Source organism: Anthonomus grandis, chromosome 22 (assembly GCF_022605725.1).
Source record: "Anthonomus grandis grandis chromosome 22, icAntGran1.3, whole genome shotgun sequence".
NCBI classification, from domain to species: domain Eukaryota; kingdom Metazoa; phylum Arthropoda; class Insecta; order Coleoptera; family Curculionidae; genus Anthonomus; species Anthonomus grandis.
This window is the reverse complement of record NC_065567.1, coordinates 33,292,964-33,307,194: the sequence shown is the minus strand read 5'-3', so window position 1 is coordinate 33,307,194 and position 14,231 is coordinate 33,292,964. Positions and strand designations below refer to the sequence as shown.

The 14,231-nt window shown below is 31.5% G+C and overlaps 1 protein-coding gene across 1 annotated transcript in view; it reads left to right on the top strand.

The window, feature by feature from the left end:
- Positions 1–14,231, top strand: part of LOC126748270 (elongation of very long chain fatty acids protein AAEL008004-like) — a 55,165-nt gene that overhangs the window by 26,882 nt on the left and 14,052 nt on the right. Inside the window, exon 2 of the mRNA XM_050457382.1 lies at positions 10,153–10,216. Within this exon, the coding sequence (XP_050313339.1) occupies positions 10,156–10,216 (61 nt within the window). The 5' untranslated portion in view covers positions 10,153–10,155. The remainder of the gene's footprint in view (positions 1–10,152; positions 10,217–14,231) is intronic.

Genomic DNA, 14,231 nt, shown 5'->3' with positions numbered 1-14,231 from the left:
TTTTGTTACCTAAACCATAATATCCATCTGACCTGATCCTCAGTTCATTGTCAACGATTTTACAACATATTTCCAATTAAGCTCATTGGTCGTCCAATGAGCACCAGACGCTGAATATGAATCTCATCTTATTCCTTCTTATATATCAAAACTTTATTTGATTATGTGTTGAAGGGCTGATCACTGTAATATCAGCCCTTCATATAACATTTCAATATAACATAACATAACATATATAACATATTCAATATAACATAACACATCATTTTTTCTTACATATTAAAAATGCTTAATTGATTTCCTGGATGCACAAGATGGTATGACAAAGATGGATGCTTACCATCATACTGCCATTATTAACTCAAAGTAGTGAGATGCTTATATATGATTCGGGATGACTATGATAATTAAATGTTTTTGATCCGAAGTCTTGAACAGCTCCAAAGCCAAAGAGATATCCAGATACAGAATTAAAAGCGTATTGAAATTTATAGTCTAGAAAAGAAAAGACATACGTGAATAAGACTGCCAAACAAGCAAGGCATATGTACCTCTTTTCTTTATCTTACCAAACGCAACTTTTTGATTCATTCTCTGAATAAGAGAAAACTATTTATGCAGACCGACCAAAATCTGCTGATAGCATGTGGTAAAAAATGTGAACCATTGATGTTGAACCCTTAACTAAGTTAAATTAATTATATCCTATTAAGTAATTGTTGATTGATGACTGGTTCGGAAGTCCTTGTATCGAAATATGTCAACACTGTCTAAAAAAAGAATAGTGACAAATATGGATGCCTACCATTTTACTGGCATTATCAGCCCAAAAGAGTGATATACTATTATTACTTATGATGAGTGTTATATTTAAATGTTTTTGATCTGAAGTCTGTCTTGAAGAATTCCAAAGCCAAGTGTCAACTCAGATATATCTCCAGAATTAAATGCGTATTAATATTAATAAAATATAAAATATAAGACACATATGAATAAGACTGCTAGAAAAAGAAATATATATATCAATCGTAACACAGTTCATCATCTCAAATTAGCATACCTTCTAGAGGATGAGCTACTACTACTTTGGCTGGATAAGAAAACATTTTCATTCATTCTCTGAATAGGGGTTTGAACCATTTATGCACCTATCAAAGGCTTTTGATGTCAATAAATGTTAACCATTGATGTTAAAACGTTGTTGAGCCAAATTAATGTTTAAAGTCCAAAGATGGTCCATTGTCAACGATTTTACAACATATTTCCACCAGGAGCTGAACCTGATATTCCTTCTTACATATTTAAACTTCTTGATTGATTCCCTGGAAATGAGCTGTCAGGTGGGTACTATTCATATGAATTTACCGCAAGCTTTTGATAGTGTCTATTCACCAATAAAAAATTTCTTCAAATTAATTTTTAAGAAAGGTATTAGCAATTGGTGATAAACATTTGTTTTATGGCTGGATGTTGATCTTTGCGTCCTCTAGCGTTCAATAAGATCAATAGTGTGTTGTATTTTTAGTTTTCCTTGATATACAGAGAAGATTTTTCTGAAATTTAGCTTTCTATGGTATCATTAGAAAGCATTTTTTAAGATCTTCAAGATGATGTATTAGTCGACCCTCCTTTCTTATTATTTCTATTTAAGATTTTAGGGTTTATCTCACCCTGTCCAAGGGGCAGATAAGGGTGAGATTCTTTTGTTCCCTCATCGTTTTTTAGAAATTGTTTTCAGCGTTTTTTAATATATGGCCATTCCAAGTTTTTAAATTGTCACCCATGTAAATGGTAATAGTATTAATGCATCCTTTAGTTTTGTTCAAAGTAAGTTTATCAAACTGTAATAATTAGGATTCTTTTGACCTTTCCATTTTTATGTATATTATTTTTCTTTATTATTAGCCTAATTGTATTTATTGAGAAATATGACGGAATTCTATTGTTGATGCTGTTAAGAGAAATGTTTTCGTCAATACTATCATTATCATTTATATTTTGGGAGGTAAACAAAGAATGTCAATCAATCATGTTTAATTCTGTTTGTATATCATTGTAGTTTCGATATTGCTTTATTTTGCAAATAACTTTTAAGTGAGAAGAAGGTCATTCAAATAAACACTTAAGTGGTTAATGTTATCAGATAACAAAGAGCCATCACAATGACACAAACTATTAATAAAAAATTTCCAACAACCTGAAAACCACGTCATTGAATTGCATAAGGTCAGCATCAGAGAAAGATTCCAATAACTAACATCATTTAGGAGATACATTAAATGGTTCAAAATAGCTGTTAGTCTTAAGCCAATTGACTGTTCAGTAGTTGAAATCTCCACTGATCATCAATGTACGTCTTTAATTTTTTGTAGCTTGGGCTTAGTTTTGTTAAGAAAGAAGTACAGTTAACATCCTCGTTATGCGGTAAATAAATACATCACAAATAAAGTTTAATTTAACCGATAGTTAAGAAAACTCACACATCTTTTGCATCACCTTCTGGTTTAAAATTATTTTTGACTACTAGAAAGGCATTTTTTGAACATGGGGGGTATTGGATCTTGTCAAAAAATGAACTACCCTTATGTGTCTATAATTTTTGGTCCAATATGGTGTCATTTGGCCAGGATCCTGTTATAGAAACAGTTACAACCTTCATTATTTTGGATAATCACGATGAATGAGGAAGACAGTTCTAAATTACAAATCTTTAAATATTGATACATGGAATTTCATGAACACAGCACTTATCCTGGTTTCAAATTTTCATTACACTCGAAGTAGAAGATTTCCACCCTGAAGCCCACAGGACTCCCAATTCATTGCACCCTCTTAAAAAAGCTTACTTTTGTATTTCTTGGATCAAGGGGAATTTTCTCTACTATTGCAATGATAATTTTTTAGAAATTCGGGGTTCAAACGTCTAGAAATAGTCTTCACAGTCTCAGAAATACATTAGTTTCCCTTTCCTTCTGTTCCGTTGACAGCAGTTTATTCCCAATTTTTCTAATGGTTAATTTAAGAATTTTATTGTCATTTTCAATTTTCTTTGGTGTTTCTGTAGTCTTGATTAAGTTATGCTTTTGTTCTTCGAAGGAATTTGAGATAAATTGGGTCATCAATCTCTTGCTTTATTGACCTGGTCGCAGTTGATGCATATGATTTAATATAAGAATCAACTTTAGACTTCAGGAGCCCTATGTATGTTATTTATATTGTGATCCATTAGAAAAATTAAATCATATTATATAATTAAAAATATCAGACGATGTCCGATAATTGGTAAAATATTAATATAAAATTAGTGGCAAATATTATTGGTATTTGCACTCTTGAAAAAATTGTACTAAAAACGCCTTGTTCCGGGACAGAGGTCACCACCACCACTTCAATTATCACAATTATTTCATGCATAGAATCTTTTTAGTGCAGTTTTTTAATATAAAATTTGACAATAAATAGTACAAAATATTAATAGAACTTTGTACTATTTAAAAAATTGTACTGACAACACCCGGTGTCCAATTTGCTAAGCTAAGCAATAACAATAAAATTTTCCATCAAAAACTCATCTAAATATTACCACGTCTGTTCCAATTACAATTTTAGCTGACACTTGAATGTTTTTGATCAACTCGTTTATATTTTTATATAGTAAACAGTTATTTCTATGTTATGCTATTGGGAAATTTTGACCCACTAATTAGCGTTGGTATATTAGCTTATGTGACCTAAATATACCCAGTAACCTTGGTCACTTAAGTATGTCAATTTCGAATATCTGGTCAGTCAATTTAAGATGACGTAATGTGGTTGCTTGAGGATCTTTTCCATTAATCTGGTTTGTATTATTTATTTCATTTAGATAGTCAACTTTCTATCCGGGAAAGTTGTATCTGTCATTAACGCTTTGGTCACTTATTATATCCGTCAATATTCAAGAAAAAAAAACTCGAAAACCTTCCATTGTTAATATATTATACATTAATAAGGATTTAATGTATCAAAAGACTATTGATTGATTTAATTAGCAAATAATGAAACACGTATCATCCCTATTAATTGCTGGTGATGAGTTGGAAATCATTTCACCTTTTTAATTATTTGATGATTCTTGATTCTGTTATTTAATGAAACAATTCCATTGTATCATTGGTTATTGATGAATAGTACTTAAAACGAATTCTCTTGTCTGATGAATATTTCACTCTTAAATCTAAAAACCTGCTTTAAAGCAAAATAATAATTAAAATTTCTTCATATTGAAATAAGCCAAAGCACATCAAACCTCATATTTATTATATAAAACAACATCATATATTTTAGCATCTTATCTCGTTTCTCCTAAAAAATCTAATGTATACTTACATTCGACTAATTTTAAGATAGCATCACGTATGCTCCTTTTGATGTGTGCGCATACGTGCTTGTGTGGGTGTTAAGACGTTCTTATACTAAACACAACTTTCTAAAGAATATATTGAATTTAATGACAAATATTTGCCCAATTAAGCTTAAGCCCAATAAAGGAAACCTAGTTCCTACATGAAAAACATATTTTTTTAAAACAATATTACAATTATTATTTCATAGAGTATGCGTTTCGACCGACTTACTTCACGGTCTTCTGCTTTTTAATTTCATTCGATGCCGAAAGTCAATTAACATTTTCTGATTTTTTTTTGGCTAAAAAATGACTAAGGTAGCCACAGGGCCGGGCTGTAATCGGTTGAACGTAATATGACGTCAAGGCAAGTAGATAACTAAGATTTGAACTACATCATATAAATAATAAATGATTTTACCTGCCCATACTGTATCAATAATGACCGTTAAAATTAGGAAATCAATTCATAATCAATAATCATTAAGTTTAGCAGACCTTACGCGATGATATTGTCATTCTAATAAGATGATAATGACATTATTATTGGTCGAATCAGTGAGTGTGTGAGGTCCGCATAAGTATTCAGAAGGGATCTTTTTTGGAGTTGTATCGACATATGTAAATAAAATGTATTGATGTTAAATATTCTTTTGTTAAGTAGGTTTTATGTTTTTGTTTATTACAAAATTTTCTAATTAATATAAATAATTTTATTTTTCTTGATTTTTTGTATGTTTGATTATTTCTCAAACATTCCTCGGATTACACTAGAAATTTAACCTAAAAAATATATTTTTATATTTTATCTGTTCTATAAATTTTCACGAATTTAATAATAGTTTTTTTTTTGCTATAAAAGATTTTATATTTCTTTAAAATTCCTGACAATCACCTTGTATATTGGGTGCCTTGATTTATGCATATACAAAATCTTATATAGTGAATAACCTTGTTATGTAGCAGATTCATGCGGAAAAAACAAAGTTATATGCAAATTTGTTTCCTTCCAAAATCTTGCAAAATTACAAGGTCAATGACTAAAAGAATATAAAAATCTCATAAAAAATTCCAAAATCTTAATCGTATTCCCTTTTTTGCTGTTGCATAATTTAAGAAAAAAAGCTTAAAATGTTTTTCAAGGATTTTATTTTTTTTATAATCCAAGGCTCTATTTTAAATAAAAAACAAACATATTAAATACTTTTATTTATTTATTTATTAACAGGCGAAGGGTCCAATATAAATACAAGTTAAATGCAAAATATTTTAAAAATATTCTTGTGAATTTGTGACCACAAATTGTGTATTAGAAGTGGCATTTTGTAGGTGTATTGATCAATCGTTAAAGGAAACTATTTGGTTCTAGCCAACGTTCTAGTTCTTACACTTTAAGATATATACGTGTATGAAAAGTATATCATATGCTACACAGCGGCATATATGTGATATCAGGGCCATTTTATCACATATTTGAGGTGTAGTGGTCGAGTTTAAAGACTAGATATGTAAATCCCCTGTTTTTTTTTTAAATGCCGAAGTTTTCTCCCTTTTGGAAACAATGATATATATATATATTTTATAGTTTAATAAATAAACCTTGACCATATACGGTTAATAAATATACCAAGTTTTAATTTTAGAAAATTGTGTTTTTGGACCTAGATAATGAAAAGTTGTCTAGAACCAAAAAAAAACTGAAATTTCTTCAACACCTATTGACTTATCTTAAAAAACTAAATTTTCACTTGCAATAAGAAATCGTACAACTACTACAATTAGCATAGCGATAGGCTTGATTTTGAGAAATAAAATAGGTGCTTTTCACGTTTTACTAGAAAACCTTAAGGTTATGTAAGAAAAGTATAGATACAAAAACCATAGATTTTTTTACCATTTATAACATGCATTTTTCTTTCAGGCAATTATTTTCTGCAAAAACACCGTTTTTCATTAACCCTACCCTTACCCCCCCACCCACCCCACACAACTTACCAGTAAGAAATTGTTTTTAAAAGTCACTGTTTTTCCAAAATAATACGCATGAATAGCGCCTGGTTTTGTCGTTAATATCCAATCTAGTTAGACAGTTTGTTTATTTATTTTATATGAAAAACAGTGATTTTTCAAAAGATTTTCTTAATGGCCAAATGTTTGGGGTGGGTGGGGGGGTAAGGGTTGTTTTGTTGAAAAACAATGTTTTTGCAGAAAATATATATTCAATATTTAATTTAATAATACTGTTTATTTAAATTTCATATAATTTTATATATAAATATTTAGTATAATAACAGCGTTATTAAATTGGCTATATCGACGAAAAACAGTGATTTTTCAGAAAAATTTCATCATATATTAAAGGGTCCATATATATATATATATATTTATATACAGGGTGGCCATTTGAAAACGAAACAGAGCTTATTTTGGGTCCCTCAGACCATTTGCGAAAAAATCCTCGGACCCGTCAATTTTTGATTCAAGGGGGAAACATTTTTTTGCTAGTTTCGCCCCCCTGAGGGCAAAGCCCTAGAGGGAGTGACAAGGGCCCCCAAAATGTTAAATGGAACGGGGGGTCAAGTGATACCTTATTTTGAAGGTATTTTTATGTGGATTATAACCCTAAAGTTTTAAATCGTTACTATTTGCCTAGTCGATACAGTGGCTAATAAAAGTTACAAAAAAATGGTAAAAAGTATAATTTTAAATAAAGGGCTTAAAGATAAAATCAATCAAGTAAATGTTCAAAATGTTGGCCTTCGACTTCCATACAGAATACAGGTTTTGTTCAAACCTTTCCCGTCATTTTGCAAAATTTCTGGGGTGATTTGACGACATTCATCAATTATTCTTTGTCGCAAATGGTCTAGCAATGTTGGCTGACTAGCATAAATTTTAGTTTTTAAATGGCCCCATAAAAAAAATCTAACGGGCTTAAGTCCAGGGAACGAGGAGGCCATTCAATAGCTCCTCTTCTTCCAATCCATTGTCCTGGAAACGTTTGGTCCAAATATTGACGAACCCTTGCAGCATAGTGGGGTGGCGCTCCATCTTGCTGAAATACTAGACCATTTTCCAAGTACTCGTTGTTATTTTCTAGTATCTCCACTAATGCTGGATGAATTGTATTTTCTAATAACTCCAGGTACATCTCTTCTGTTAAATTGCCAGGTAAAAAAAGGGGCCTACGATATGTTTACCAAAAATGCCAGCCCAAACATTTTCAGGATGTTGTGTATGCACCTCACGAAATATTCTGGGACTTGAATCAGCCCAATAGCGACAGTTGTGACGATTCACAGTACCGTTTAGGAAAAAGAAGCATTCGTCAGAAAAACATACATTAAATAGAAAGTGTGGATCATTGGCGGCTTGTTCAGATATAGTTTCACAAAATTGTACTCACCTATCAAAATTGTCTTCGTTTAGTTCCTGTACGAGATGCATTTTGTACGGATGAAACAGCAAGAAACCCATGCTGTTCATCAAAGATTTTGTACTGATGTTTTTGAAAGATATTCATAAATAATACTTTCAAATATTTTGGCAAAACAAGTATGCTTATTGGTCTATAATTTTCAATATCCTTCTGAGAGTAAACATTTTTACAAACAGGGACAATAACTGCCATTTTAAGTTTTTCAGGAAAAGTGGAATGCTAAATAGTCAGATTGAAGATGTGTGCAATGGAGTATGCTAGAAAGTCGTGGTCCTATTAAGTTTTCTTCGAAAAAGTATGGCCCTATTACTTTATTTTCCACGATACCAGTCCAAACATTAATAGATTTACGGTACTGTATAATGAGCCTCAGTTGCCCAGTGTGGATTTGACAATGACCAGTAGCGACAATTTTTAGCCGATTTACTATACCGTTTAAACAAAAAATTGCTTCATCCGCAAACAAAACTCGTATCACAAACTGACGGTTATCATTGCAAATGTTCATCATTTGCTCGCAAAATTGGTTTCTTCGATCAGGATCGTCTTCATTTAATTTGTGTATTAGTCTAATTTTATAAGGGTGGTATTCATTTGCTTTTAAGATGCGTCTTACTGACGTTCCGGCTATATTATTAGCAACTGAAATTTGTGAAGTTGCATTGTTTGGATTTTCTTCGAGGGAGAGCAGAACGTTTAATTTTGTTTCTTCAGAAATTTTTGGATGACCTGATCTTGGCAAATCCCTAACATGACCTAAAGTTATGAATTTGTGCTCTATTCTACTAACTGTTGACTGAGAAATAGGATGGTTTGGCTATTTGGCATTAAACAGTTCACTTACTTCTTTTTGCGTGCGCACTCGATCCCCGTACCCTAGCATCATCAAAATTTCAATTCGTTGAGTTTCCGTTAAATTAGCCATAATGTATTCTGATAAAAACTATTAATTTTCAAACTGACAGTGACATTCGAAGATGGAGATTTTTTACAAGTGCAACCATGGAAATAGAAACAATTGGCAGTGTTTATAACATTAATTTTATCCTCGATTTTACCTTAATTTATAATCAGACGTACTTATTTGTTTTCTTGTTATTTTAATGTAAATAATTCGGAAACAGTTGAGTTTTGAGATAAGGTGTGTTATACGAAACTTGCTTGGAATTTCGCCTATATTTCATAAATGCAATAAAAAATATAGCATTCCATTTAAAAAAATGACCGATGACGTCATATCTTTTTTTTGTTCCACCCTGTATACAAAAATTTATCTAAAATAATGCGCGACTTAAAATAAAAATCGACGGGTCCGAGCGTTTTCTCAAAAAATCATGTCTCTAATTTTTATCGAATTTATGCTGAACTTTAGGTGGTCTCTGTATATAAGAGGGAATATTGTCAAAACTTGTAGTTTTTTTCTGGTTTAAGTTTTTAATACCTTGTCTCACCATGTCCTTAATGATTAAAGTCAAGTCGATTTATACAGTCTCAATAATGATTGTTCTTCAGTAAAGATGGCCTGAAAACTAAATGAAAAAAATTAGGAAACTCATTTGTAATGGTATTTTGGTCCTAAAAAAAGTCCAGAAACTTTACGGATCAACACGCATATTTTGCTTTATACCCTTTTTATATAGCTGATAACTAAACAGGAAAACAATGTCTATTGCCCCTTACCTTTATTGAATTTCAAGGAATAGACTGGTTGATGCATGAGGAAATTCTATCATAGAAGAGACCTAGACAGCAGTCAGTAACTATCATGCTTGGTGGGCATCACCCCAACTTGAACTTTTTATTAAGTCATACAAAAGTGCAAAATCTGCATTGGTATAATCATAAATATAAGAAAACTGAATATTATTTCTAAATTTCTTATTGAACAAAATTTAGATATCAATAATGGGTGAAAGCCATCTTTACTCACAAATAGAGTTTTTTGCCTTAGAGTTTAAAATATCACTATAATGCTCTAGATCATAAAAATTGCAAAAATCCTGCTCTACACTTATCGGAAGTATTACTTCCAAAATTTGGTAAATTAAAATCACCTACTATTAAAATTTACTACCGATATAATTAAGAGACTCTACTAGCTTAATATAATAACTAAATAACCCATCCTAGCAAATAAACATTCAAGGCTTGACACAGTCCGGACTGTTAATAGGTTATCCCACAAATCCACTAGCTTTAGTCAAGTCCCCCTAATCATTGCCTTCTGGAAGGTTAAACATCATGAGGCTACTCGATATTAAATACTTTTAAACGACATTTCATTGCATATGAGTAAATGTATTTAATGTTAATAAAAGTTTTTTTTCAGAAAATGGCTCAAATAATACACCATATTTATGACAGCTATAGGGACTTAATGGATAATAAGAGTGGTAAGTAATTCTCAGGGGTAATTCCTAAGTAAATTTAAAGTAATAAAAGCCTTTTTTTTATTCTCAACTTCGATGTATAACAATTTTCTTTAGGCATGTTTTTCTTAAGAGAAAAGAGCGATGGTTATGACCCACATAGCATACGATATCCACTGTATATATACCTATTGAGTCCAGAAAGTGCAAAAAATATCGTGTATGTTCTATGTATATACATTATACACATTGAGATAAACTTTATTTTTATATGTTCAAGTATAAATATTATATGTATATATTTTGTGAACATTACCGTCGCCTGCTAATATCTAAACCTTCGATATATACATAACATGTACATATGAACGATGTACACACATGTAGCCTTAGCCAGGTACCAACACGACGTCAAATGACGTTAAGCGATGTCATCTTAGTAACGTCACTTGTCAGACGTCTTTATGTCGTCCTGACTGGTCAAAAAAATCAAAATTTTAAATCAAAATAAAAAAGTACAGACAATGCCGACAATTGAATCCGGGATCACCTGCACCATATTTGCTGCACAGCAAATATATACTAAAGCGGTTTGTTTTTAAGCCAAAGCCAATTAACTTTAAATAAAACTATCACATGACTAAAATAAGATACGCAATTGGTTGTATATTTAAGTAAAAATGTTTTTTCCTAATATTCAAGTCCTCAAAGTCTTTAAAACTGGTCCTATGTAAATATTTAATGTCTCCCAGAAGCATTTTTCAATTCCGTTTAAGTCGTCTTTTAGCCTTTATTTAGGACGTCGTTTTGGATGTGACATTTGTACGTCACTTTGAGGTAGTAAGGAAATCAAAATGACTCGTGATATAGATCAGAAACTACGAGAAACGAGGCATTCAAGACGTACCTAGAAAATTATGCATATATGGTATATCCAGAAAATGTTTCATGTATATCAGATCACCTATATACCTATATCTCCTGAAATATTAAAAATGTATTTGTATATTCTGTAAAGATACATAGAATATAATAGATGTTTATGAGACATCCATAGGATATAACCCTTGGATATAGTTTAAATATATAGTATATTCGGGATATACACTGTACATACTAATAGTATATTCCATGTATTACCTAGTGTGTGACAAATGTATATTTATTTTATATCCATAAAATAAACAGAGCAATAAAATTAGGCATTGTATGTACATATATACCTCAGGATATTATGAATATACATAGCATTTACATATAAGATATATTTGCTATGTGGGGAGTGACCACAGAAAAGAAACACTACAGCCAAAATATATTAAAATATGCACTTTGAACGTAAAAACCAAAGCAAAAGCAGAAAAAATAGACAACACTACCTAGGAAATAAAGAGAATGAATATCGACATAATGGGCATAAGCGAGATGAGATGGACAGAACTAGGAAGTATAGCCAAAGAAGACGTCACAGTATTTTATTCGTGATCATCAAATGGAAGCTGGAATATGGAGTTGGAATAATAGTTGCAAGACGTATTGGCCAATGTGTGTATAATTTTATCCCAATATCCGATAAAGCAATGCTACTATGAGTAAAAGCTCATCCTGTAAATATGAATAAGCCGAAACTCTTTACCAAAGCATAGAAGACGTAATACAACAACTCCCAAAGCACGAAATAAATGTCGTAACGGGCGATTTTAATGCCAAATTTTCATTGGACCGTTTAGATTAGGACAAAGAAATAATAAAGAAGACAGGCTTGAGACATTTGCAGAAAACAACAAATTAGTCATATAATAAACACAATCTTCAAATTGCCAAAGAGAAGACTATATACATGGAAATCGTCAGCCAATACATCTAGTAACATTGTCCATAACCAAACTGACTATATGTTAGTTAACAAAGGGTTCAGAAACTGCTTTAATTCAGTTAAAACTTATCCTGGAGCCCACATTGAATCAGATCAAGATACTAAGAAAGTTAAGAAGAAAATGATTCTTCAATATGCTATGAAGGCTTTACAACAACCTGTTAAAAAATAGCAAGCGAATACGTTAATGCAGAGGTAAGAAATTAAAAGAGGCGAGTAACATGTAGGCGAAGATTAACGTATTTACGAAGATAATAGATTCAACAAAGAAAGAATTTTTAAAACCAGAAAAGGAAACCAAAAAGAAATCATGGATGACGTTTTAAAACTAATGGAACAGAGAAGAACCCTGAAAAGTAATGAGGAAGAGGACAAAAAAATCCAGACACATATTAAGAAAAAGATTAGAGAAGTTAAAGAAAAACAAGCAGCAAAGAGATGTGCAGAAGTAGAAGCTCTAGAAGACAGATGCGACAGCTTTAACATGCACAAAAAATAAAAACGGTAACTGGAACCTTTAAAGACAACAAATTATGAAGGTCTTAGACTACTAACTACAAGGCCACTTATAATAAGCCACGAGGTAGCAAAATAAAAAAGCAGTGGGACCAGATAACATAAAATCTGAATTTCTAAAGCTGTTGGATGATGAAGGAATAATCTGGATTACCGACACTCTGGAAATATCCCCGAAGAATGGCTGCAATTAGAATTTCTAGCATCGGCTGAAAAACCTGGAGTGAAGAAGTGGGAGGATATCGGACCATAAATCTTATAAGTCATATGCTAAAATTGTTTTTTAGAATCATCTACAGAAGAATTTATAATAATTGCGAAGAACATATATTCGAAATATTTGGTTCTATAAATATAATCGGAACGCGCGAGGTACTCTTTGAAATTTAAACCCTAATCCAGAGATGCAGCGACGTCAACTGTGATGTATATGAAAGTCTAATCTACTATGAAAAAGCATTTGATCGCGTCCCACATTATTAAATGATCAATATTCTGAAAAAGACTAGATTGGACTATAAGATTATCAGATTATTATCAGTAAATCTTTACGGAAATCAGATAGCACGCTTAAGACTGGATGGAGATTAAACGGAATAAGTGAAAAGACATTGTGGTGTCAGATTTCAACTTTGATCTTAAACTTATATTCCGCAAAAATTGTCAACGAAGCCCTTAATGGAGTAGAATAACATTCGATATCTCTACGATATCATGGTGATAGCAGATAGCTTGGAAGTACTGCAAAGGTTAATGGACCATATCGCGCAGTACATTAAATAATATGGTCGTAATATCAAAAGCAAAATCAGCGTCAGCAAAAGATTTTTCTTAAACGTTGCACGAAAAGTCTATTTTATTTTTTTTTTAAATTTATTTTTGTGAATTTATAAAATAAATATTTTTTTTTATTTTTGATAATGATGGAAATTATCTCCTACTACAAAGAAATTAAGAGGAAACGGTTTCTACAATTAATTGTAGATAACTACTGGGCTACATAAAAAAATCAAACGAATATTTTAGATAATCGCATGGATCTATCGGAATCCAACCTACCCTACCAACTTGGAGAGGAAATCCAAAAATAAAATGAAAGCCTTTTGATAGTTAGGTTTCATTTAAAAAAATTAACGATTCATTTGTCATTCTAACTATCACCAACCGTACTAAATTTGAAAATCGTACATCAGCGTCATTAACGAATACATTCTGTAGATTGCCTGGACAATCTTCTGATGAGGGGTCTAGGAAACAAGATTTCCTAGACCTTGATGACTTCCTAAGATGTGCTACCTGAGGAGGTATGTTATTCTAGCTTCACATAGCTTTTGTAACGATCATGCTGATGTGAAAATATTGATTGATATTCAAGAAACTGTAATGCAGTATGAGACTGAGCGTTATCTTGTTAGTTGGCTCCAGAATGTTGGCCTTACAGAAATACTAAAAGAGTTCTACCTAGGCTGATTTGAGTACAAACCATCACTCTTCCGGTAAAAACTGTTTCCTATTGAACAGCAAATTCCAAAAATCTCCTTCTACTTCTTTTTGCTACTTGACTCTTCTTTGAAAATTGGAATTTATCTAAAAACACAATCCTAACAATATATCAAAGGCCATCGGAAAGTCTGGATGATGCATCTA